The 25096-nt window shown below is 42.0% G+C and overlaps 1 protein-coding gene across 2 annotated transcripts in view; it reads right to left on the bottom strand.

Annotated features, from left to right (window-relative positions):
- Window positions 1-25096, bottom strand: part of LOC137377940 (MICOS complex subunit MIC27-like) — an 84205-nt gene that overhangs the window by 4129 nt on the left and 54980 nt on the right. For both annotated transcript variants that reach the window (XM_068048004.1, XM_068048005.1), the window contains exons 4-7: window positions 16226-16280; window positions 13366-13464; window positions 3490-3581; window positions 1897-2010 (exon numbers count right to left, since the gene is read on the bottom strand). In XM_068048004.1, the coding sequence (XP_067904105.1) occupies window positions 1897-2010; window positions 3490-3581; window positions 13366-13464; window positions 16226-16280 (360 nt within the window). The remainder of the gene's footprint in view (window positions 1-1896; window positions 2011-3489; window positions 3582-13365; window positions 13465-16225; window positions 16281-25096) is intronic.

Raw genomic sequence — 25096 nt, 5'->3', positions numbered from 1 at the left:
CAAAGTTGAAAACATCTTTCACTTTCCAGTGCCATTATCCACCACCTTGGACAGATTTGCAAATAAATATGGGCCAGACTAACAGAGATCTCCAAAATACCAATGCAACTCAGTCAACCTTCCCCATGCTGCTAGGGGGTGGGGAAGAAAACAAACAGCAGGCACAAGGATCTCACATTCAAGAGTGACTGATCTATTTTTCAGTATCAAATGAGGCAAAAGCAGCAATTAATTTGTGTATAGAAGTGTTTCCTAATTTCACTCCTGAAATGTCTGGATCTAATTTTTTAGACTATGAACCCCTAGTCCTAGACTCCCCAACTAGCGGAAATAATTTCTCCCAATTTTCCCTATTCGTTCTCTTTAATATCTTGAAAACTTTGATCAAATTACCCATAACCTTTTAAATTTCAGGGAATACAACCCTAGTTTGTGTAATCTCTCCTCGCAATTTAACCTTTGGAGTCCAGGTATCATTCTAGCAAATCTACTCTGCACTCCCCTCCAAGGTCAATATATCCTTCCAAAGGTGTGATGTTCAGAACAGCTCACAGCATTCCAGGTGTGGTCTAACCATGGCTTTGTATAGCTGAAGCATGACTTCTAACCCCATGTATTCTAATTCTCTAGATACAAGGCCAGCATGCCATTAATCTTTTTGATTATTTTCTGGATCTGTCAATGACATTTTAATGATCTAGTTACCTGGAGCCCTAGGATGTGTGTCATCTTTGTTGAATCCAATGTCCTTTTGGAAACATGAATGCTCATTTCATTCTTGCTCAACCCCCATCTTAATATTTTGTCTCTGAAGCAACTTGAGTTCAGGAGTATGTTAGCTAATATACCAGCAAGTGAAATTCATTCCTGAATTCCATATGCCATTTCACACCACATGCATTTTTCCTCTTGCCCTTCTTTCAAGTCCCCTTGTGCATTGAATGAGAACAGCTGAAGAAAATTTGGTTTTAAAACGGGACGATGTTGATTGACAATTCTTTTAATTTAACCTTTAATTTTATTCAGCTGATCTCTATGCAGTGGTCAAAGTCAGTCAGAAAAATGTACTGTGGGGCGAATGATATTTGGCTGCAGATGGTTTAGATAAAAGAGAAATGAAGACCGTGTTCATACATCTGCTGATTCCAAAACCCAGCAGCTAGTTTTAGAGCAGGGAAATACTGAAGACAGTGTTCCTGATCAGTGCTGAGGTGACAGATCACAGTGAGAACAGTGATGGAGGGATGGCAATGGTTCCCAGCATTGATTGGAGTGAGAAGAGGGAATAGAGGAGAAACATCAGCCAGCTCTCATTATGTTATTCAGCAACCCATACTGTTAAGGTGCCTGTGTGGAGGTAGATGAAGCCAGTGGTGATGTCCCCACAGGTAAATAACCCATTGATTTACCAATGACAAAAAACAGATTCAAGGACAAGATACTACAGAGATTCTAGCAGACAAGAGAGAACAACTGGGAGAGGAAAAGAGAGCTACCAGGTACAAAAGAGGTTAGGTTCAGGAGTGAATCCAAAGCCCCTTTTAATACTAAACAAGGCAACAGAGTCAATTTTGAAATTGAGGATCATTTTACTCTTTGCATTTATATATGAAAAGAACAGTGTTCTACCACACCATGTCAAGTTTGTAATTAGACAGGAGAAACAACATCAAAGCAACTTTAGTAGATAAGAGTGTCAAGTAATATACCACAAAACAGAACTTAATTCAAAAAATGTAAATGCAAAAAAAGGTATTTGCAAGCAGTTGCAAGAAACACTTGTCATTCCTGAAAACAATGCACTACATTATAATGAGCTAAATATTTTATGCATTTCATCCAATTTTTATGTTATGTTAGATTTCTGAATCACTGACTATTTTCCAGCCAAATTACCTCCAGGTCTTCCTCCTTCTTCGTTCCCTGTTTCTTGTCAATATTTCTTTTCCAGAGAGATCGAACAGCCTCATAACTGCCATGGCTGATAGCATACATCTTCTGGCCAGAAAACTAAAAGAAAAATATAACTTTAACAACTCCACTGCTCAAAGTTGTATCCTAGTCCATAAACTATTTTGCTCATACATGCTTGGTAAATTGTTGCAGCTTCTGCCAAGCTTTCTAATCAAATTATCAAAACCCAAGAGAAAACTTTCATTTGGAATTTTTAAATTACGAATTACATGCCAAATAAAAATGCTGAAAAACAAAATGCCAGTGAGCCTCTCACTCGTCTAGGAAACAGCAAATAAACAGCCCCAGATCAAACAGCAAGTGCAGAATTTTGTACTCAAAAGGTGATGTTCACATAGCTGTTATTACAGGCCTCCCACCTTCCAACCTATATAAACTTCTGCTCATCCAAACTCTGCTACCCGTATCTTAACTCACCACAACCAGCCCTACAACCCTCCGAAAACTTTGCACTCCTCAAATTCTGGCCTCTTCCACACCCCAATTTTAATCACTCGACCACTGGTGGCAATGTTTTCAGCTGCCTTGGCCCCAAGCTCGGAATTCGCTCCCTAAACCTCTCTGCCTCTCTCTCCTCTCTTAAGATACTCCTCTAAATCTACCTCTTTGATCAAGCTTTTAGGCATCTTTCCGATTTCTCCTTCTGTGGTTCTGTGTCGAGATATTTTTATTGATATTGCTCGTTAAGCGCTTAGGGACATTTTAAATTTAAATGCGCAATATCCATGTAAGCTGTTGTTTAGCCATTAAGAGACGCTTTCAACGTCGACTGAGCAAAATAATTTTTTATTCAAAAAAAAGTTTCATTCTTTTGTTTGTGAACCATAAACAGAAAATATTTTTAACTCTATCCAATTGATTTCACTTTTAATTCTTCCAACATCACTTACCAGCAATTAGAATTTGTGCTCTAATGGGACACAGCTCCACCTGAGCAGTAGATTAATTCATTGTTCATCACATGGTATAATGCAAATTCTTCCTTTTCTAAAAGAAAATGTTTAGCGTCCATGCAGGTCTCAGTCTTTTTCATTAGCATTATTATACCAAAACTTGATATCCATTATGCCTGTCGAATATGTCCAACTACTTTGTAAAGCTTATTTTTCTTAAGTTCTTCACTGGTTCAGGCATTGCACACCCCTGTAGTCATTCACATAGAGTCATTGTAACACAGAAACAGGCCATTCGACCCATCAAGTCCATGCTGGTTCTCTGTAGAGCAATCCAGTCAGTCCCATTCCCCCACTCTATCCCCGTAGCCCTGCAAGTTTATTTCCCTCAAGTGCCCATCCAGTTTTCTTTTGAAATCTTGATCATCGCCATTTCCACCATCCTCATAGGCAGTGAGTTCCAGGTGATTACCACTTGCTGTGTAAAAAAGTTCTTCCTCACATCCTCCCTGCATCTCTTGCCCAAACCTTAAATCTGTGTGCCCTAGTTCTTGTACGATCAGCTAATGGAACATATCAGAGAAAAAGACACATACATATGTATATTTGTGGGAAATATTACCTTTGCTACTGCAATAGCTTGCTGAGGGTAACAAATGGCCATTCCTACAGTTGCAAGTCCCACAGGATATATCATCTTCTTGATCTGTCGACCTATGCATATTCAAATCAGTTAGCGCAAATAACAGACCACAGGAGGTGAAGGCAAAAGCGTTAAAGCCAAGTCTCAGCTAAGCCAAGCTGCAAACTGAACTAACTTAAAATAATTACCATACCGGAAGCATAAATGGTTGGAATACAGAATAATAGCTTTTAATATTTTTATTATATTCATCCAACATCACTAAAGTAGATGGCCTGGTCATTTATTTCTTTGTTGTTTGAGGGAACCTTGCTGTAGACCAATTGGCTGCTGTGTTAGCTACATTACAATTGTGACTATACATCAAAAGTGATTTGTTGGCTGAAAGGCATTTTGGGAAGCTCAGGTTGTGAAAGCTGCCATATAAATACATGTTCTTTCTTTCTAGGTGAAGCACCATCTGGAGAAAATGGTGCATAGTACAACTGTCAATCTTTATCCAATCAGAATTTCACATGATTGGTAGAAATTTCTGAGGTATTGCATTTTGATGCACACAACTTTATTCATGTGGTTCCCAAAGAAGCTTGTGCTGATATAAATTTACTTTTGGAAAAAAAGAGATTTTGACCAATGCATCAAATCTGATGTTCATTTTTCCTAATTATTTTTGATCAAGTCAGAGACTGGCACAAATTAGAAGCTTAGCAGTCTCAAACTGAACTACAAAAAATAATGCTAATTCTGCAGGACAAAAACATAGGGCTACTACGAAGGTGACTCATGCCAATGGGGTACTGTTACAAATTTGTTCCAATGAAAGGTCATTGACCTGAAAAATTAATTCTGTTGCCCTCCCCACAGATGCCGTCTGACCTGCTGAGTATTTCCAGCATTTTCTGTTTTTATTTCAGATTGCCAGCATCTGCAACATTTTGCTTTTGTTTTAAAAATTTGGGTCTCTCTTAGATGCCTTCTTGGGTTAAATGATTGAAAGATATTCCCATAAGCATTGTGTGCCTTATTTTATGGGAGGAATCAAACTGCCCTCTATCTACTTGCACAATATGAGCTTGGAACATGAAAGCATCCAACGGTGATCCAAACTGGAGAATCAAGTCTTTCACATAAATGATTCTTTAATCTCTCTGGAGTGATTGGACTGAGCAAACATTTGTTGAGACAATGTTTGATACAAAACATGATGCTCTTTTCAGCAAGTCAGACAACAGATTAACAGTTATGATCAGGTTTATTTAGTTCAACTGGTACAACATGTCTTCACATAATGATATAAAAATACTGACCGCATTATGTCACCTCACAACTGTGGGTTGGCCTGCTTGACTTCAACTAATTTTTTTTTCAATCCAATTTTGTGCATTCCATCCTTTTCTTCCCTCAATGCTTCTAATGATTCATTTTTAAACAGAAAAACTGACTGATCATGTCTCTCTCTGTTTTATCTTTTGCTGCTCACAGCAGAAAAACAGACCAAAGACTTTCTAATGTCTAACGGGATATGTTTTATCGATAACAAAGACAAACCCAAGAATTGCTTAGTATTTACAGTCTATGAGAAAGCAATAATAAAGCTACCTCATTAGTATCTTAACTATCTATCATCTCAGCTATTTTATAAAAACTTGCCTGGAAACACTACCCTTTTAAAACATTAAAAGTACCTTTTCCAAACACTGGGCTGAATTTTACCGGCCCCTCAATGCCAAGGATTGCCGCGCAGGGGCCGGTAAACTTCTGCGGGGAGAGGCCCGCCTCGACATCAAGAAAGGCCCGCCGCAAATCACCGGCAGCAGGGGGACCTCAGTGCAGCTCCCCTGCCGCACAGCAGTGGCATCCCAATTACAATATGTTAAACTGTACTTACCTCTGCAGATTTTGCAGCCTGTCACCTCTCCACTGATACTTCCCGATTATTTGCTGAACGGGCGGCCATCACGTGCCGTCCCGTTCACGATTTGAAAAGCCGGCGGGTCCACTGAGGCAGAAGGTTTCTCGGCAGAAGGTAAGTTCCTTTTCAGAGGTCTCACTCTGCATTCTTAAAGGGAGGAGGGAGGGGGGGATACACCGGGGTTTCACTCTGCATACTAGAAGGGAGAAGGGAGGGGGGGATATTCAGGGGTCTCACTCAGCATACTAGAAGGGAGGAGGGAGGGGGCTGGGATTACTGGAGGGAAAGCTCTGCTGGCATGAAGGAAAGGTACTGTGTACCCTCCCTCTGTAAACAATGTATGCTCTGCATGTATTTGTGTTTGTGAGGGAGCAATGGCACTCTAGTCACCCTGTGTGTGGGGAGGGTGCCAGAAAGGGTAAGAGCATTAAGGTTATATGGATGATGGGAGCAATCGATGCAGCTGGTAGGATCTTGATGTGGTTATGCTGTGCCATTCATTGTTGGCCAAGATGGGCAATGCCATGGCATGCCACATAGTTGATCCAGGAAAGCGGCTGATGTACCCGTCAACACCAATCCCTGCCCTGTTAGGAACCCTTGAATACATGAAGGGTTCAACTTTATTTATCACATGGAAATAGGTATGGCTCATCCTACATTGTGTGATCCTCTGCTTATGAGGATCCGTATGTGCCAGAGGCAAAATCAACAGGCAGGTGCGAGCCATGTGGAGGCCCCCGGTCGTGAGCAGCAGCCCCCAAGGGGAGCCATTATGACTGCCGTGCATCTACAGGCCCCACATGACATGCCATCGGATGTCAGAGCACCAGTATCAGAGGTAACTGCGCATGTAGAAAGGGTGCTCTGTGCCCTGCTCAAGGATGACCTGCAGCCCATGGGCTTTGATGGGCATCCCATGCCTTTGGTCCTCATAGTAGCAGCAGTTCTCAAGCTTGATGCCTATGCAGCTTTTCAGGGGCCCACCAGAGACCGTTGTGGGGTCACACAGTCAGCAGTGCACCGCTGCATCAGGGAGGTCACCAATCCCCTGCACTGGAAGGCCAGTGAGGATGTCCACTTCAGGACGGACTCTCACAGCCAGGCCCAGAGGGCCATTGGTTCTGGCACCATTGCTGGTGAACCATAGGTTGTAATGTTCATAGACTGCACTCATGTGGCCATCAGGCCTCCCACCAGGCTACCACCTGCAGATGTCATCATTAAAGGAATCCTCTCAATTTAGGTGAAGCTGGTATGTGATCACTGCAGATGCTTCATGCAAATTTGTGACCACTTCTCAGGTAGCTGCCATGACACCTGGGTCTTGCGCCAGTCCCAGCTACCACCACTGCTCACTGAACTGGCTCAGATAGAGGGGTGGCTTCTTGGAGATAAGAGCCCTCCTTTGCAGACATGGCCTCTGACACCAGTGACAGACCCCACCACTACTGAAGAGGAGAGATACAACGCCAGCCACTGAGCTACATGAGCCACCATTGAGCAGGAGATCGGCATGCTGAAAGAGCGCTTCCAATGCCTGGATGGATAGGGTGATGATCTGTACTATGGACCGAAAAGACCAGCTCCTTTCTTTGCTGCTCTGCACAACTATGCACCCAATAGGGGCCAGGCCTGGCATGATCAGGAGAGACGTCAACAGGATTCCTCCTTGGACTATGAGAACTTAAGAAGCACGGGAAGGCAGATGGCACCCAGACTCTGCACGCAGGGCTAGCAGTGAGCTGGGGATGTACGGCAGTGGCTTACCAGACAAAGGCTGTCTGCTCGATAGGAACCAACATGAGCTCTGCAAGCCACACATCACCGTCGCTCACCTGTTGTGCACCAGTCCACATCTGCAGCATCCCTGTGTAAACCATTAGAGGCAGCAGCTGACTGAGCCAATGTCTATGTCACTGCATCAGTGGAGACGCTCATGAGTAATGGCGGCATGGCAATGATGTTATTGCATATGTTGGCTCTCCTGAAAGGTCAACGGTACAAAGGGATGTAACATTGGCGCTACATTCTGGCACACATCATTCGCACAGAGAAAAGGACACACATGTTGGTGAGGAACATTTAGTGAAAGATGTATTTACATTGCTGTGACACCCGTGCATTCCCATTTGTGTCAGTGTGTTCTCTATAAACCTCTGTAATACCTTTTATGGTCTATTTTAAGTCTCACGTCCTGGAATGTGCAAAATTAAGATTATTCACCCAGGTGCGGCACGCCGACAAGAAGGAATGTTACACTTGAGTGGGAGAAGAGGATCACAACTTCACAGGACACAGGGACACAGCAGGGTAAGTAGGTGGCAGCAAAGTGGAATGTGCTGGGGTCACTCAGCAGGTCAGGCAGCATTTGTGGAGAGAGAAGCAGAGTTAACTTTCAGGTCTGTGAATTTGGACAAGTTAACTCTGCTTCTCTCTCCACAGATGCTGCCTGTACTGCTGGATTTTTGCACAACTTTCTGCTTTGCTGCCAGATTGACAGCAGCCCCACTCTTCAACAGTCAGGTAAGTATTCTTTGACAGCTGTCAGGAAGCAGGTGCTGGGGTGTTTAAAATAGGGCCCCAGCACCTGCTGCACAACTGTTAAAAACTCTCACTGCACCGAGTGTCCAAATAAAATTCAGCCCCCTGTGTGCGGAAAATTACCAAAACATCCCAAAATGTAACAGGCACTATAAAAGGGAGAGGAGGACAAACATATAGGGCTGGATCTTGTTCTCCCGCTACTGCTCCCAGTAGTGAGCGAAGAAAATGGTGGCCGCCACGCATGGGCCCTGCACCGCCGCGAGCTTGCTTCCGGTGGCTACTCTGCATATGCACGGTACCCGCCCCACATCCCCCAATCACATGGCGGGGGCAGTCTCGACGATGCCGTTCACAACATCACCTGATGAAAGAGCAGGCGTTGGCACCATTTTTAAAAGGCTGCCAGCCCTGCAAATAGAACAGAATGCAGAGCTGAACCCTTCCCACCCACCATACACAACAGAGTGCAGAGCTGACCCCTTCCCACCCACCATACACAACAGAGTGCAGAGCTGACCCCTTCCCGCCCACCATACACAACAGAGTGTAGAGCTGACCCCTTCCCACCCACCATACACAACAGAGTGCAGAGCTGACCCCTTCCCGCCCACCATACACAACAGAGTGCAGAGATTTTTAGATTTAGATTTTAGATTTAGAGATACAGCACTGAAACAGGCCCTTCGGCCCACCAAGTCTGTGCCGACCATTAACCACCCATTTATACTAATCCTACACTAATCCCATATTCCTACCACATCCTCACCTGTCCCTATATTCCCCTACCACCTACCTATACTAGGGACAATTTATAATCGCCAATTTACCTATCAACCTGCAAGTCTTTTCGCTGTGGGAGGAAACCGGAGCACCCGGAGGAAACCCACGGAGACACAGGGAGAACTTGCAAATTCCACACAGGCAGTACCCAGAATTGAACCCCGGTCACTGGAGCTGTGAGGCTGCGGTGCTAACCACTGCACCACTGTGCCGCCCACCATACGCAACAGAGTGCAGAGATGACCCCTTCCCGCCCACCATACGCAACAGAGTTCAGAGATGACCCCTTCCCGCCCACCATACCCAACAGAGTGCATAGATGACCCCTTCCCGCCCACCATACACAACAGAGTGCAGAGCTGACCTCTTCCCACCCACCATACGCAACAGAGTGCAGAGCTGACCTCTTCCCGCCCACCATACGCAACAGAGTGCAGAGATGACCCCTTCCCGCCCACCATACGCAACAGAGTGCAGAGCTGAACCCTTCCCGCCCACCATACACAACAGAGTGCAGAGCTGAACCCTTCCCGCCCACCATACACAACAGAGTGCAGAGCTGACCCCTTCCCGCCCATCATACGCAACAGAGTGCAGAGCTGACCCCTTCCCGCCCACCATACACAACTGAGTGCAGAGCTGACCTCTTCCCGCCCACCATACACAACAGAGTGCAGAGCTGACCTCTTCCCGCCCACCATACACAACTGAGTGCAGAGCTGACCTCTTCCCGCCCACCATACACAACAGAGTGCAGAGCTGACCCCTTCCCGCCCACCATACACAACTGAGTGCAGAGCTGACCTCTTCCCGCCCACCATACACAACAGAGTGCAGAGCTGACCTCTTCCCGCCCACCATACACAACAGAGTGCAGAACTGACCCCTTCACCACCTCAGTCGCACCAGCATTCCCTGGACGGGGAAGTGAAGGCAAGTGAGTGCCGCATGTCATGCTGATGATCGGGAACTGAAGGCAAGATCACGGTGGATTACATTTTAATTAATGCAAAGATGTAATTTAAATATGCAATCCCAGGCCCTGTCACAGAACAGCGGAGGGGCCGCCATGGAGCTTCCCCGCTGTCGGAAAGATCGGGCCTGGCAATCCTGGTGTCGGATTCCATGGTGGACCCCTGTCACTCCGATTCTCCAGCCCCCACCCCCGCCACGGAATGCGACGCGGACTGGAAACATAATCCAGCCCAATGATGGCATTATACAATGGATCTACTGAAGCAACATAGTGCAGGATAAAAATCAGCAAGTATCCTTTCATAGTGCCTGATTTAAAATTTATGTTGACTGGAGAGTGACAAAAGAAATTGAAATACTGTTTGTAATAGTAAAAATAAGTACTTTACATCCGTTTTTACCAAGGAATAAGATACTGAAGTCATAGTGAAAGAGGAAATAGTTGAGATACCGGATGGGTTAAAAATTGATAAAGAGCAGGTATTAAAAGGCTGGCGGTACTTAAAGTTAATAAATCGCCGGGACCAGAAGGGATGCATCCGAGGAGGCTCAGGGAAGTAAGGGTGGAAATTGTGGAGCTACTGCTCATACTCTTCCAATCCTCCTTAGATATAGGGGTGGTGCCAGAGGCCCAAAGAATTGCAAATGTTACACTCTTGTTCAAAAAAAAGGTGCAAGGAAAAACCCAGCAACTACAGGTCAGTCAGTTTAATCTCAGTGGTGGGAAATCTTTTAGAAACAATAACCCGAGACAAAATTAACAGTCACTTGGACAAACGTACATACGAATTAGGAGGAGTAGGCCACAGCCCTTGAGCCTACTCCACCATTCAACAAGATCATGGCTAATCTGATTATAACCTCAGCTCTTGCCTACCAACATTCCTGCCTACCCGATAACTTTTCACCCTCTTGCTTATTAAGAATCTATCTACCTCTGCCTTAAAAATATTCAAGTACTCTGCTTCATTGCGTTTTGAGGACCCTCTGAGAGAAAAAAATTCTACTCATCTCTGTCTGAAATGAGTGGCCCCTTATTTTTATACAGTGACCCCCATTTCTAGATTCTCCTACAAGGGGATAGAAACATCCTTTCCACATCCACCCTGTCCAGACCCCTCAGAATCTTACATGTTTCAATCAAGGCACCTCTTCCTCTTGTAAACTCTAGTGGATACAAGGCTAGCCTGTCCAACCTTTCCTCATAGGAAAACCTGCCCTATCCAAGTATGAGTCTTTGTAAACCTTCTCTGCACTGCTTCCAATGCATTGCCATCCTTCCTTAAATAAGGAGACCAATACTGTACACAGTACTCCAGATGTGGTCTCACCAATGCCCTGTACAAGTGAAACATAACCTCCCTCCTTTTGTATTCAATTCCCCTCGCAATAAACAAAACATTCTATTCGCTTTCCTAATTATTTGCTAAACCTGCATACTAACCTTCTGCGATTTATGCATGAGGACACCAAGATCCCTCTGCATCTCAGAGCTCTGCAATCTCTCACCATTTACATAATACGCTTCTTTTTTATTCTTTCTGACAAAATGGACAATTTCACATTTTCCCACATTATATTCCATTTGCCAGATCTTTGCCCACCCACTGAACCTATCTATATCCCTTTGTAGCCTCCTTATGTCCTCTTCACAACGTATTTTCCTAGCTATCTTTGTGTCATCAGAAAATTTAGTAACCATACCTTTGGTCCCTTCATCCAAGTCATTTATATAAATTGTATAAAATTAAGGCCCCAGCAATGATCCCAGTGGCATACTACTCGTTACATCTTGCCAACCAGAAAATGAACCATTTATACCCACTCTCTGTTTCCTGTTAGCTAGCCAATCTTCTATCCATGCCAATATGTTACTCCCTACACCAAGAGCTTTTATTTTCCGCAATAACCTTTGATGTGGCACCTTATTAAATGCCTACTGGAAATCTAAGTACAGTACATCAAACTTTACCCACAGCATATGTTACTTCTACAAAGAACGCCAATAAATTGGTTCAACACGATTTCCCTTTTACAAAACCATGCTGATGCTGCCTGATTACCTTGATTTTTTCTAACTGCCCTGCTATAATGTCTTTAATAATAGCTTCTAACATTTTCTCTATGACAGATATTAAGCCAACTGACCTGTATTTTCCTGCTATGTGTCTCCCTTTTTGAATATAGGAGTTACAGTTACTATTTTTCAATCTAATGGAACCTTCCCCAAATATAGGGAATTAATTAAGGAAAGCCAGCATGGGATGTAAAGGCAAATCGTGTTTCACAAGTTTGATTGAGTTCTTTGATGAGGTAACAGAGAAGGTTGATGAGGGTAAAGTGGTTGATGTGATGTACATGGACTTCCAAAAGGTGTTTGATAAAGTGCCACATAATAGGCTTGTCAGCAAAGTTGAAGCCCATGGAATAAAATGGACAGGGGCAGCATGGATACAAAATTGGTTGAGTGACAGGAAACAGAGAGCAGTGGTGAATGGTTGTTTTTCGGACTGGAAGATTGTATACAGTGGGGTTCCCAAGGGTCAGTACTAGGGCCTCTGCTTTTCTTGATCTGTATTAATGACCTAATACAGGGTGTACAGGGCACTATTTCAAAATTTGCATATGACATGAGATTTGGAAGTACTGTGCACTGTATGAAGGATAGTGATAGACTTCAAGGTGATATAGATAGGCTGGTGGAATAGCTGGATATGAGGCAGATGAAATTTAATGCAAGGAAGTATGAAGTGATGCATTTTAGTTGGAAGAACGATGACTGGCAATATAAATGATAGGGTACAATTCTAAAGTGGGTGCAGGAACAGAGAGACCTAGTGGTATATGTGTACAAACCATTGAAGGTGACAGGGCAGGCTGAGAAAGTGGTTAAAAAGGCATACAGGATCCTGGGCTTCATAAACAGAGGAAAAAATATTTATAAAACATTGGTTCAGCCTCAACTGGGGTATTGTGTCCAATTCTGGGCACTGCACTTTAGGAAAAATGTGAAGGCTTTCGAGTGTGTGCAGAAAAGATTTTTGAGGATGGTTCCACAGATAGGTAACATGGATAGATTGGAGAAACTGTGGTTGTTCTCCTTAGAGAAGAGACAGTTGAGAGGTTTGATAGAGATGTTCAAAATCATGAGGGTTCTAAACAGAGAGAAACTGTTCCCATTGGCAGAAGGGTCGAGAACCAGAGGACACAGATTTAAGATGATTGGCAAAAGAACCAAAAGCGTCATGAGGACAAACTTATTTACGCAGCGAGTGGTTAGGATCTGGAATGCACTGCCTGAGTGTGTGGTGGGGGCAGATTCAATTGTGGCTTTCAAAAGTGAATTGGATAATTATCTGAAGGGAAAAAATTTGCAGGGCTATGGGGAAAAGGCAAGGGAGTGGGATTCGATATACTGCTATTACAGAGAACTGGCATGGACTCAACGGGCCAAATGTCCTCCTTCTGTGCTGTAGCCATTTAATGAATCTAAAAAAATAGACTGACAGCCACAAATGCAGCTATTGAATCTGAAGTAATGTGAATCAATATACTGGTGCATCCAACTCACGATATATATCTATTTCCAAGGGGTTTAGCCCATGTTCTGAAGCGACAATTGTTTCATGATCACTACCTACCTCTTGATGCCAGAATTAATCCAGCCAATCCAGATACTGTTATCACGCCCATTCTTGGAAAGAATCCTTCAGGTGGATCCTTGAGAAAGACATAGGCACCTTAGAAAAAGAAAAAGATGAACATTTTTCCCATCATGTCCTTCTCAATCATGGAGATTAGTACAAGAACTCTGGGCTAATGTTATGGTTCAGCACTTCGCTGTATACTTGCAACCTCTGCTCAATTTAGAATGTCAAGTTTGGAACGAATCACAATGTACAGTGGTCTGGAAAGATTCTGAAATATTAATCCTGCCAGACAACACTACACTATCACACTAGAATGGGAAGTGACTCTGTGCTTGCAATATGACAAAAACATCATTTACTTGTAAATAAGAGCATACATTTTGCAAGTGGAATTTGGAGCAAAACATATGTACTTCAATGAGTAATTAATGATGGGACAGCAAAATGCAAATTGCATGACACATTCTATAATTCATAAGTGAATTCTGTCTATCACTTCAAAAAATAGTTCATTTTCTCTCTTATTTATAGCACACTTGCAGGTTTTTTTTAAAATAGTCATATGTAGAACAACTTTGTATTGACAGTGAGACCATCCAAACCCTTAACTCCTGTCATTGGCAGTTGCTTCCTTCCCCCTGTTGTCTCCAGCCTATTTCCAATTTACTCTTCTGTTACAGCAATCAGTTTCTATTTCACACTGATATTCTCTTCTATTTATCTTCGCAAGGCCCTTCCTATTGTTGTTCATCACAGTTTAATTTTCTAGTTTCAAAAACTTCAGTTCACAGATGTGTCAGCAAGCTTCATGGGGTGAATGACCTTCACTGGTACCTACTACGTTCTGGCATTGAGGATAATTGCATTATGCTTTTTATAAAGTACTTTTTTTCTGTGCAACACACCAGCTGCAGAAAATATGTTCCCAAGGCTCTGCCAATGCTGCCCCGACATAATACACAATAAGTACACAAAGCTGGAAGAATTAGTCGAGTTTTGAATGCGCAGACCACTTTTGATTTACCTTTGACATTTTCTCTCATCCTTTCTTTCCTGAAAAATAAGATCCTTCCTAACCATCTAAGCATTATTTTACTTAAAATCTATGAACTTCTGAGGCTTCAGAAAGTATTAACTCTCAAATTCTACACCTTAAAATCCTGGCTGAATCTACGATCACCAGTATGGCATGAGCACGACTGATGATCTTCTTGCCTATGTTATACACCTCTGGAACTTTGCTCAGTGACTTTGATGATTTGTCTGCTGTTAACTGGATATCTCTGAAGTCTGACGTGGACTTGCCCATGCACCGCTAAATAAAATACCAACACACTGTTTTCCACAAAAGCTATGTTCATGGCTATCTACTTTCCTCTAAAGTCCGTTTACCTGTGATGCTTCATCTTGTGTCTTAACTTTTATCATCAACGCGGACTCTCGAGGATTTCGCTCTCTTTTCCACATTATTGATTATGGAGCAGAAACAATCTCTTCCACTCACAATTCACACTTCTGCTGACAATTCCATTCTACATTCACTGATTTCTTTCAGAATGCATAAACTCAATGCACATAACCATCATTCTGCTTACAATGAATCACTAGATACAGTGAACATGTAAATGCATTTGTTAAAAACAGAGGAAATCTTCTTCTTAAACCTTTAGCGGGCCATGAAAATTATGCTCTTTTAATTTTTAAAAACACAGTTTCTTCATGCCTCTCAAATGTCTCAACAGTTATTACTTCTTACCTTTGATGGCTGTACTTAGTCCATCTTCATATATTAACCTCATTATCCTCTCTGATCTCAAAATGGAACTCCCACATCCCCTCTAGTGCTAGAACTACCTCAAAGAAACTGGATCACTTTTCTTTGTGCCGAATACTCCTTTCTCATCCAGTTCTCAACTCTTTAAAACAGCTGCCTGAACTATTCCTCCAATGTCTGGGCAGGATCTTCCAGCATCAAGTTTAATGGAATACGACAAGAAACTGGTCACCCGATAGCTGATACTCTTTTCTCCTTCCACTGCAGCCTTTTGTCTTTCAATATTGTTACTACGGACATTATTCCTCTGTACTTTCCATCCTTGTTCTCATCAAGCACAAAATGTGCAATTCCACACATTCTTTGTCCTTCCTTCATCCTCACTGTGTTGAAAGACTCATTGAACTGTCTCCTACTCAACTCATACCTTCCTTAAAAAAAACAATGGAATTCTTTATCTCCCTCAGTCTCCCCAACACCCTAAATTATCAGGCTTTTGAATCTCCAGCCTGATGTCACACGATCACTGCACCTTGACTTAATCATACCTCTTCTTTTCAACCTTACAGTCTTACACTATGGACTTTGGCTCTCAGGTTTTTTGTAAACTTTGTTATGAAAAATCAGTTTCAGCTCTCAAAATGTAGTTAATACATTTTTCCATAGGGTTCTGGGTCAGTCTATTATTTATGTGGTCAAAGTTTTTAGTTCCAAAGCAGTACCATTGTTAAGAAATTGAATTATTTTATAACTTTTCCTTTCCTATACTTAATCATTGTGTGTAACAGCTAATAACATGATGTAAACTCACATTAATCAAAGATCTAATGCTCATACGACATGCAAACAGAATCCACTGATGAGCATTTATTAAAGGAAGGCATTTCCCTTCCACTGTTGATGGGTCAACAAGTACTGTATAAGCTGGGGCTGAGACATATGAACCAGGAGGTCCCAGGGTTGATCACTGCTGAGTCAGCCAGCCTCAGTCTGGACAACAGTGGGCCTACTCCAATTGGCTTCAGTGTTCTCAAGCTCCAGAAGAGGAGAAACTAAAAGAAACATAACCACTCTTACCTTTCCCAAATGCAACAGTATTTTCTGCACCAGTTTTAATAGCATTATATGCACCCTAGAAAAACACAGATGAAATCATGTCAAAGAAAACTTTAACTGTACTGGAAAAACAATTATAGAGATAGAAATAAAAACTGAACATACTGGAAGTGAAGTAAAAATGAAAAATGCTTGAGTGTAAAAGGAGGTGCAATTCAAATTGAAGTCCCTTGGGTGAATAAAAAATTAAAATGAGACTTACAACAATTTTAGGGCTAATACAGAGCACATAAACTATAGAAGGGAAGCAAAAAATAGAAATGTTAAGAGGAGGAAGAAAGATAGGCACAGAAGCAAAGAGATGTTAAAAACACATGAGTAAAATAGCTAAAGAGTTAACTAATAAGAGTTGAAAGAAGAAAATCAATTTGCAGGATGAAGGAAAGGTTGAAGTACAAAATAAGAACTTTTGACATTTTATTTTGGAGAAAAGTGTGGTAGTGGGAATGTGATTAGAGTCATAGTCATTTAAAGCATAGAAGGCAGCCATTCGGCCCATCAAGTCCATGCTAGCCCTCCAGGGAGCTATGTGGTCAGTCTCCCTCCCCGGCTGAATTCTCAAAGCCCTTCAAGACTATTTCCCTCAGGTGGCCATCCAACTTTTTCTTGAAGTCATCGATTGTCTCTGCTTCCACCACCCTTGTGGGCAGCGAGTTCCAGGTCATTACCAACCACTGTGGAAAAAAGGTGCTTTCTCATATTCCTCCTGCATCTTTTGCCCAAAGCATTCAATCTGTGTCACTTAGTCCTTGTACCATTAATGGGAACACTTTTTCCTTGTCTAACTTATGGAAGCCTGTCATTATCTTGTACACTTCTTAGGTATGTGAGGAAGAGATGAAGCAGTTAAATAGGATAACTGCTGATGATTAGGAAGTAATACTTTAAACAACTGGTGAAACTCAAGTGGGAAAAGGCACTGGGCCTTGATAACCTGCATCTGAGAATTAAGAAGAAACTGGGAGAGGAAATAGCGGAGGCTCTTATCACAATGTTTCAAATATTTTGGGTTGTGGAAATTATGGCAGAGGCCTGAAGAGTTGTTAATAGCACACTTCTGTCCAACAGGGGAAAAATGGATAAGCCAGGTGACCATAAACCTAACACTGATGGCGGCTAAGTTCTTTGGAGGTCTAAAAATACAATAAAATATGGGTTCATAAAGGAAGACCATCACGGATTTGTAAAAGACAAGTTGATTGTGACCAATTTAAGAATTCCTGAATTAATAGCAGATGAACTGACAAAGGAAATGCAGTGAATGTTGTGCACTATGAATTTTCAAAAGTCATTAACTGAGGTGCCATGTAGCAGACTTGTTGGTAAAATGGAGGTACATCATATTAATGGGAATGTGGCAGCATAGGCATGAAGTTAAAGGATAGAAGAGAAAGTAGTGTTTAATAGGTTTTCTTTGGACTGATATAAGCAGTGATGCTAGTGTCGGGACCTTTGCTCTTCTCAAAACAGCATACAAATAAAATGATCTGGACTTGGACTGAGTGGGTTTAATACCAAAATCTGCAAATGTCATAAAAATAGTGAACCTACTAATTGTGAGGAGGATAATAAATGACATCCTGGGGCCATAGACAGGTCAGTATATTGGGCAGACAGATGCCAGGTGAAATTTAACATGACTTGATCAATTTTGGAAGGAACAAAGAGAGGAATTCTAAATAAGAATACAAAATTTTAAAAGTAGAGAGCCGAGAAATTTAATGGGCTATGATACAAAAGTCATTACAATGAAGCCAACACAAAATGACATATGGACTCATATGTCACAATCTGGGTGGCACTTCAGTGCAGTGCTGAGAGATGGCTGCACTTTTTGAGGTGCCCGCTTTCAGATGAGAAGTTAAACCAAGGCCCCGTCTGCCATCTCAGGTGGATGTAAAAGATCCCATGTCAGTACTCGAAGAAAAGCAGGGACGTTTCTTGGTGTCCTGGCTACAATTTCTCCTTCAACCAACACCATTAAACAAGATTATCTGGTAATTTAACATGGCTGCTTGTGGGACCTTGATGTGCACCATCTTCCCTATATTGCTGTGACAACCTTTCAAAAGTACTTAACTGGCTGTGAAACTCACTGAGGATGATGAAAGTGCTATATAAATGGAAGCTTGTTCTTTGTTCCCCAGGTATAGCACCCAGAAATACAAGATTTATTTTGTCTCTTGTTTAACAAGGCAACTCCTGCTGGCCCAACTCCAGAATTCTCATTGCATGACTCACCCTCCAAATATTCCATAATTCAACTAAGCACTCTGCCCAGATAGCATACTTAACCTAATCACACAGGTCATCCAAATCAATGAAAGCCAAGTTGTTCTGTATTAAAAAGCGCAATACTCAAAATAAGTCAATAAATAACTTTAATACAGAATTGAGACTGACACTTCAGTACTAAAGGTGTGTTCCATTGTCGGAGGGCAGGCATTAAAATGGAGGTCAAAACTGCATGTTTTAGGTGCATAAGAAATATCAAATAACTACTTTAGAAGAGAGGGAATTCTCCTGGCATCCTAGCCAATATTCCTCCCACACACAAAAATATCTGGTCATTTAGTTAATTTGCTGTTTGTGGGTATTTACTGTGTACAAATGTATCCTACCTCCCTCTATTTCACATGCAAGACATAATTAATTGAAGTAAACATGCCCCTGTTGTATTTCACACCATTTGCACACTTTGAAAGTTGGATGTGAGGACTGTTAGGCCCTGTTGCCCCGTCTACAGAGCTCAGCAGAGGCAATCTCTGAATCTTTTTTGAAGAGAAGGGGCCTATGCAGCCGTTCCCAGAACCTGACTATGCAAAGGTCAAGAGGAGTGCACAAAATTTTCAGGCAGAAAATTACCTGCCCATGTTTAGCACAACTCCCCAGTCTGCATCACCAGTGTGCCCTTGACCCAATGACTAAATAATCTCACCCCAAAAGGTACACTGCAAATGGACTCCTAGGCTCTTTCATCATAGTTTAAAAAAAAATCAAAGAACTGCCATTGTAGCACACTCAAAAATTTGTAATTTGTGAGATTCTGAGAATTGAAAAATCTGCAAGCAATTCTGCTTGTTTTAATTCACAGTACCGCTCATAGAAACACAAGTGGAATATTTCATTAGTTTATGAATTCTTAGCAGAGAAACATAATTACATCAGTCTCCATTTAGGCAAATGTATTTATCACAAATTTCTGAAAATCAATATCTTTAATAACTGAAAAAAAAACCACCAAGCAAGCAAAGACTGACTATATGTTAATAAAGGTGAATGGACTTGACTCACTGCATTGTGACGCTCACACAGTAAGTTACTATGTCCTCAAAATATTACAGCTAAGACCTAAATGTTAAAATATTAAAATGGAATTATTATTCTCAAAGAAACTGGGTTCAAATCTTGTAGGAACTCATTCAATCCATATTACTGATGTCATAAATAGTCGCAAGCTTTTAATGTTAAATTCTTTCAGAACAAATGGCATCATTTTAAGATTCATACCACAGTTCTAATATCTTGACTGAAAGCCTGCACACAACCACTAATGTGTGAACAGTATAGTTCAAAGAAATGTTTGGTACCATTTATTTTCATAACAGACCATGCTGATTCAGACATTTCTACAGTTCTTCATAAAAATAGATTAATTAGAACTTTGTCATCAGCAGATTGGGAAATGAAATCCGGTTATCACATTTCTGGTTTAATAACTATCTGTATGAATGAGTGTGTTCCAGGGAAAGATCGAGGGCTCCGCTTGTGAGCCAAATAAGAAAGCGTTTTTTAATTCTTCATTCATAGTATGTGAGCATCACTGACAAGGCCAGCATTTATTGCCCAACTCTAACTGCCCTTGAGAAGCTGATGGTGAGCCACATTCTTGAACCGCTGCACTGCATGTTATGTAGGTGCACCCACAGTGCTGTAAGGGAGGGAGTTCCAGGGTTTTGACCCATCAACACAGAAGGAACGGTAATATAGTTCCAAGTAAGGATGGTGGCTTGGAGGGAAACTTGTAGGTGGTGGTGTTCCCATGCATCTCCTGCCCTTGACCTTCTAGGTGGTGGAGGTCGCGGGTTTGGAAGGTGCTGTCGAAGGAGACTTGCAATGTATCTTGTAGATGGTACACACTGCTGCCACTGTGTGCTGGTGGTGGAAGGAGCGAATGTTTAAGGTGGTGAATGGGGTGCCGATCAAGTGGACTGCTTTGTCCCGGATGATGTCAAGCTTCTTGAGTGCTGTTGGAGTTGCACCCATCCAGGCAAATGGAGAGTATTCCATCACACTCCTGACTTGTGCCTTTTAGTTAGTGGACAGTCTTTCGGGAGTCAGGAAGTGAGTTACTCATTGCAGAGTTTCCAGCCTCTGACGTGCTCTTGTAGCCACAGTATTTATATGGCTGGTCCAGTTACGTTTCTGGTCAATAGTAACTCCCAGGATGTTGATGGTGGGGGAATTCAGTGATGGTAATGCTACTGAACATCAAGAGGAGATGGTTCGATTCTCTCTTGTTGGAGATAGTTATTGCCTGGCCAATGTTGGCTCAGTTGGTAACAATCCCACCTCAGAGTCAGAAGGTTGAATGCTCAAATGCCACTCCAGGATACATCAGATGAGATACTAAAACAAGACGTCACCTACCTGTAGGATGGACTTTAAGGATCCCATAGAAATATTCCAAAAAGAAAGCCAGTAGGAATTCCTTTCCTGAACCAACATGCCCAGTTTTGACTTTGACCGAAACTTGATTGTCAGGTGGGATCACCTTGGCCCTTACGAAAGCCCCCCTTGCTTGGTGACACCTTCCACCACCCACACAGCCAAAATCAATCACGGTGGTGTTGTGGCATTCATTACAACTCACACCTTGATATTTCTCCCTTCTTTCTCCCTCTGGCACCTTCTCCTCCTTCAGGCGTCTTCCAACCTTCTTCGCTCTCCTTTAAAATCCTTGCTGTCTACTGACAGTGGGAGCATAGAGTGGAGACAATGACCATATAAACATACGAACTAGGAGCAGGAGTAGGCCACTCGGCCCTTCGAGCCTGCTCCCCCATTCAATAAGTTCATGGCTGAACTGATTACTCCACATTTCCACCTACCCTCGATAACCTTCCACTGAGCATGACGAGGAACGCATGCTAACTTGGGAATTTGGTACAGAGGGGGAAGGAGGTGCTGTTTTTTTTCTGCCTCCAGCTGAATGTTCAAAGGCATTAATTAGGTGAGCAGGTAGGTGATTGGTGAATTTAAGATTTTATCCCACTCAATGGGGCAGAAGGTACTGGAGAATATAAGTATTGCATTAAATTTATAGATTAACTAGTTAAACAACTTAATATAACTACAGATAACAGTTGAGTGATATTTCTAAACTTGAAACCTGATTAGTTAAATAAAACACAATAAAGATAGATGATGTTTTGCAGCTGTAGCATGTGGGAGCTGTGATCAACATAGTAAGTGCATTAGTGTCTGCAGTTCGAGGAACTTTGGCTCAGAGTTGATGAGTTGGATTCCAAGCTTTAGACACTGCGATGCATCAGGGAGGGGGACAGTTGCCTGGTTACTCTGTTCCAGAAGGCAGTCACACCTGTTAGGCTAGGTACTTCTGATTTGGTCCATGGTCAGGGATGGTGGGTGTGACTGCGAGTAAAGCAGGTATGGGGATCCAGAAAGTAGCAGTGGAGGAACCTCAGCCCCTGCAATTGTGCAAAAGGTTCAACCTTCTTGCAGCTTGTGTGGACGAGAGCAGGGACTGCAGGGAGGATGAGGAAATTGACCATGGCACCATGGTGCAGGGGGCCATTCAAGTGGGGTGAGTAAAAAGGAATGTATTTGTAGGAGGGGACAGTATAGTTAAGGGGATAGATACTGTTCTCTGCAGCCAAGAGCAGGAGTCCTGAAGACTGCGTTGCCTGCCCAGTGCCAGCGTTAAGGACATCTCCTCGGAGCTGGAGAGAGACCTGGAGTAGAAGGGGAGGAACCCAATTGTTGTGCTCCACATGGGTACCAACGACATATGTAGGACTAAGAAAGAGGTTCTGCTGAGGGAGTATGAGCAGCTAGGAGCTAAATTAAAAATCAGAACCACAAAGGTAACAATCTCTGGATTACTACCTCAGCCATAAGCAAATTGGCATAAGGTAAATAAGATCAGAGAGTTGAATGTGTGGCTCAAAGACTGGTGTGGGAGAAGTGGGTTTTGATCATGGGGCACCGGCACCAGTATTGGGGAAAGAGGGAGCTGTACTGTTGGGACAGTCTTCACCTAAACTGTGCTGGGACCAGTCTTCAGGTGAGTCGTATAACTAGAGCTGTAGAGAGGGCTTTAAACTAAATAGTTGGGGGGAGGGTTCACGTGAGGGGAGATTTGGGAAGTGTTACAACCGACTGCTCCAGTCAAAGCCCCCCAATCAAAATATATGATTCTGATTGTGGTGGGAGAAATGCACTGTTAATTCAATCCCGTCCATCCACAGATCACCTAACATATCATTTTAAACTTTCCAAGTTAAAGAAAGACCCAGTCAAATTGTACTATCTATTAACCCCCGAATGAGGCTAACCAAACCAGATGTCTTTAAATCCACAAATTAACTGTTTAAATAGAAAAACTACATTCTTAAACACGATGAAGATATAAAAACATTTAAAATAGAAAAAATTAAGAGTCCTTGCAAATTTACAGTCCAATGTTGCTTGAAGTCCTCACAGCCATCCAATGGGGAAAAAAGGTTCTTCAACAGTAGAACAGTCCATAGTCTAATTCCAGCAGTAAGTGATGCTTTCCTTCTTCAGCGATGGATTTCAACAATTAACAACTTGCAAACACTTTCAATAGAATCAATCTGACTTTAGAGTTTTCCAGGGATAAAAGATTATCACAGTCTAACTTCCCTTCCTTCAGTTTAAATTATCAGCAATCTCTGTTTTGGTTTGACTTTTTTTTAGAATTTTGAGAGATAATAATAATTAAACAGACTAAATTCTCTTCCTTCAGTTTAAATGGCTGAGAGCTCTTCATTCAGGTGCTATCTGTCTGTCTATGTTCTGTTAGAATAGACTGTCTTCAACTAAAAAGCCAGTTCAAAACTGAATTGTAACAAATGTATCGCTTGATGCTCAGTCCAAGTGGCTGTATCGAAGGTAACGAGAATGCACCCTTTGAATTGCAATCTCCAAATGGCTGTTGCCGGGTAACCAGGATGCATTCTCTGAAGCTGGTTGATTCCCTCTCCATATGGTTGTATCCAACGGCAACCAAAATGCATTTTCTCTGACTCCTGAGGCTTGCTGGTTCTTAAAGCAGTCCAGCTTCTTTTCCAGACTTAAAGACACACCACATATTCCCCCCCAAAAAAACTACAGGATCATGATAGAAGTTAAAGAGAAAGGACATGGCAACAGTGCAGGGTAGCAATACAGATAATAGTAACTAGAGTGTGATAGCAAGGGCTACAGCATACAAACGTAAGAGTACACCAGCAAATATGGTGAGAGTAGGGAAAAATAGCTTTAAACTAACAGAGGGAGAGGAGGGCTCAGGTGAAGGGAGATTTAGAAATTCAAAGATAAAGGTTGAGGCAATAGACAAATATATCAATGTGGGTAAAGACAAGCTGAGTGTGACAGGAAGGGACAGAGAGTTTAATGGTAATGGTGCATCAGAGATCCATGCAGGGACCAGTAGTAAAAAAAAAACTAAAGTCACTTTACCCAAATGCACGGAGCATCCACAATAAAAACATTGAACTAGTGACACAAAGAGATAACTGGTTTAGATCTAATCGTCATTACAGAGACATGGTTATAAGGTGACCAAGGTTGGGAAATAAATATCCCAGGGTATATAATATTTCGAAAAGACAGGCAGAAAGGAAAAGGAGGAAGGGTAGCCCTGATAACAAAGGATGACATAAGGACATTAGTGAGAAAGGATCTTTGTTCAGAAAATCAGAGAGTAGAATCACTATGGGTGGAGATTAGGAACAGCAAGGGTCAGAAAATATTGGTGGGAGTAGTTTATAGGCCACCTAACACTAGTTATACCACTGGACAGAGCATTAAACAAGTAATTATTGGAACTTGTAACAAAGGTAATGTAATAATTGTGGGGGTCTTTAATCTTCATATAGACAGGACCAACCAAATTGACAACGATGGTCTGGAAGATAAGTTTGCAGAATGCTTTTGTTAAAGTTTCCTGGAGTGACATGTTGTGGTACCAGCTAAGGATAAAGCTATTTTAGATGTAGTATTGTGCAATGAGGCAGGGTTAGTTCATAATGTCAGAGTAAAAGATCTGCTGGCAAATAGTTATCATAGTACAACTGAATTCCACATTAAGTTTGAAAACGACATACTCCAATCACAAACAAGAATCTTAAATGTAAGCAAAGCCAATTATGTAGGTATAAGGGGAGAGTTGGCTCAGGTTGATTGGGTAAATAGACTAAAAAGTATGGTAGTAAATAAACAATGGGAAACATTTAAAGAAGCAATTCAAATGTTAAAAAAGTACATTTCATTGAAAATGAAAAACTCAGGAAGATCCACTTACTAAGGAGGTTAAGGATAATGTTAGATTAAAAGAAGATTCTTATAATGTTGCAACAAATAGTAAGTCTGAGGTTTGGGAGTGTTTTCGAAACCAGCAAAGGGAGACCAAAAGGTTGATTAAAAAGGGAAAAATAGAAGCGAATAAACTAACCAGCAATATGAAAACAGACTGGAAGAGCTTTTACAAGTATATAAAAAGGAAATGAGTAGCTAAAGTAAATGTTGGTTCCTTAGAAGAGATAGGAACAAATATCACGGGGA

Source organism: Heterodontus francisci, chromosome 15 (genome assembly GCF_036365525.1).
Source record: "Heterodontus francisci isolate sHetFra1 chromosome 15, sHetFra1.hap1, whole genome shotgun sequence".
NCBI classification, from domain to species: Eukaryota; Metazoa; Chordata; class Chondrichthyes; order Heterodontiformes; family Heterodontidae; genus Heterodontus; species Heterodontus francisci.
The sequence above is the reverse complement of the archived record's forward strand: the minus strand, read 5'-3'. Positions and strand labels throughout refer to the sequence as shown.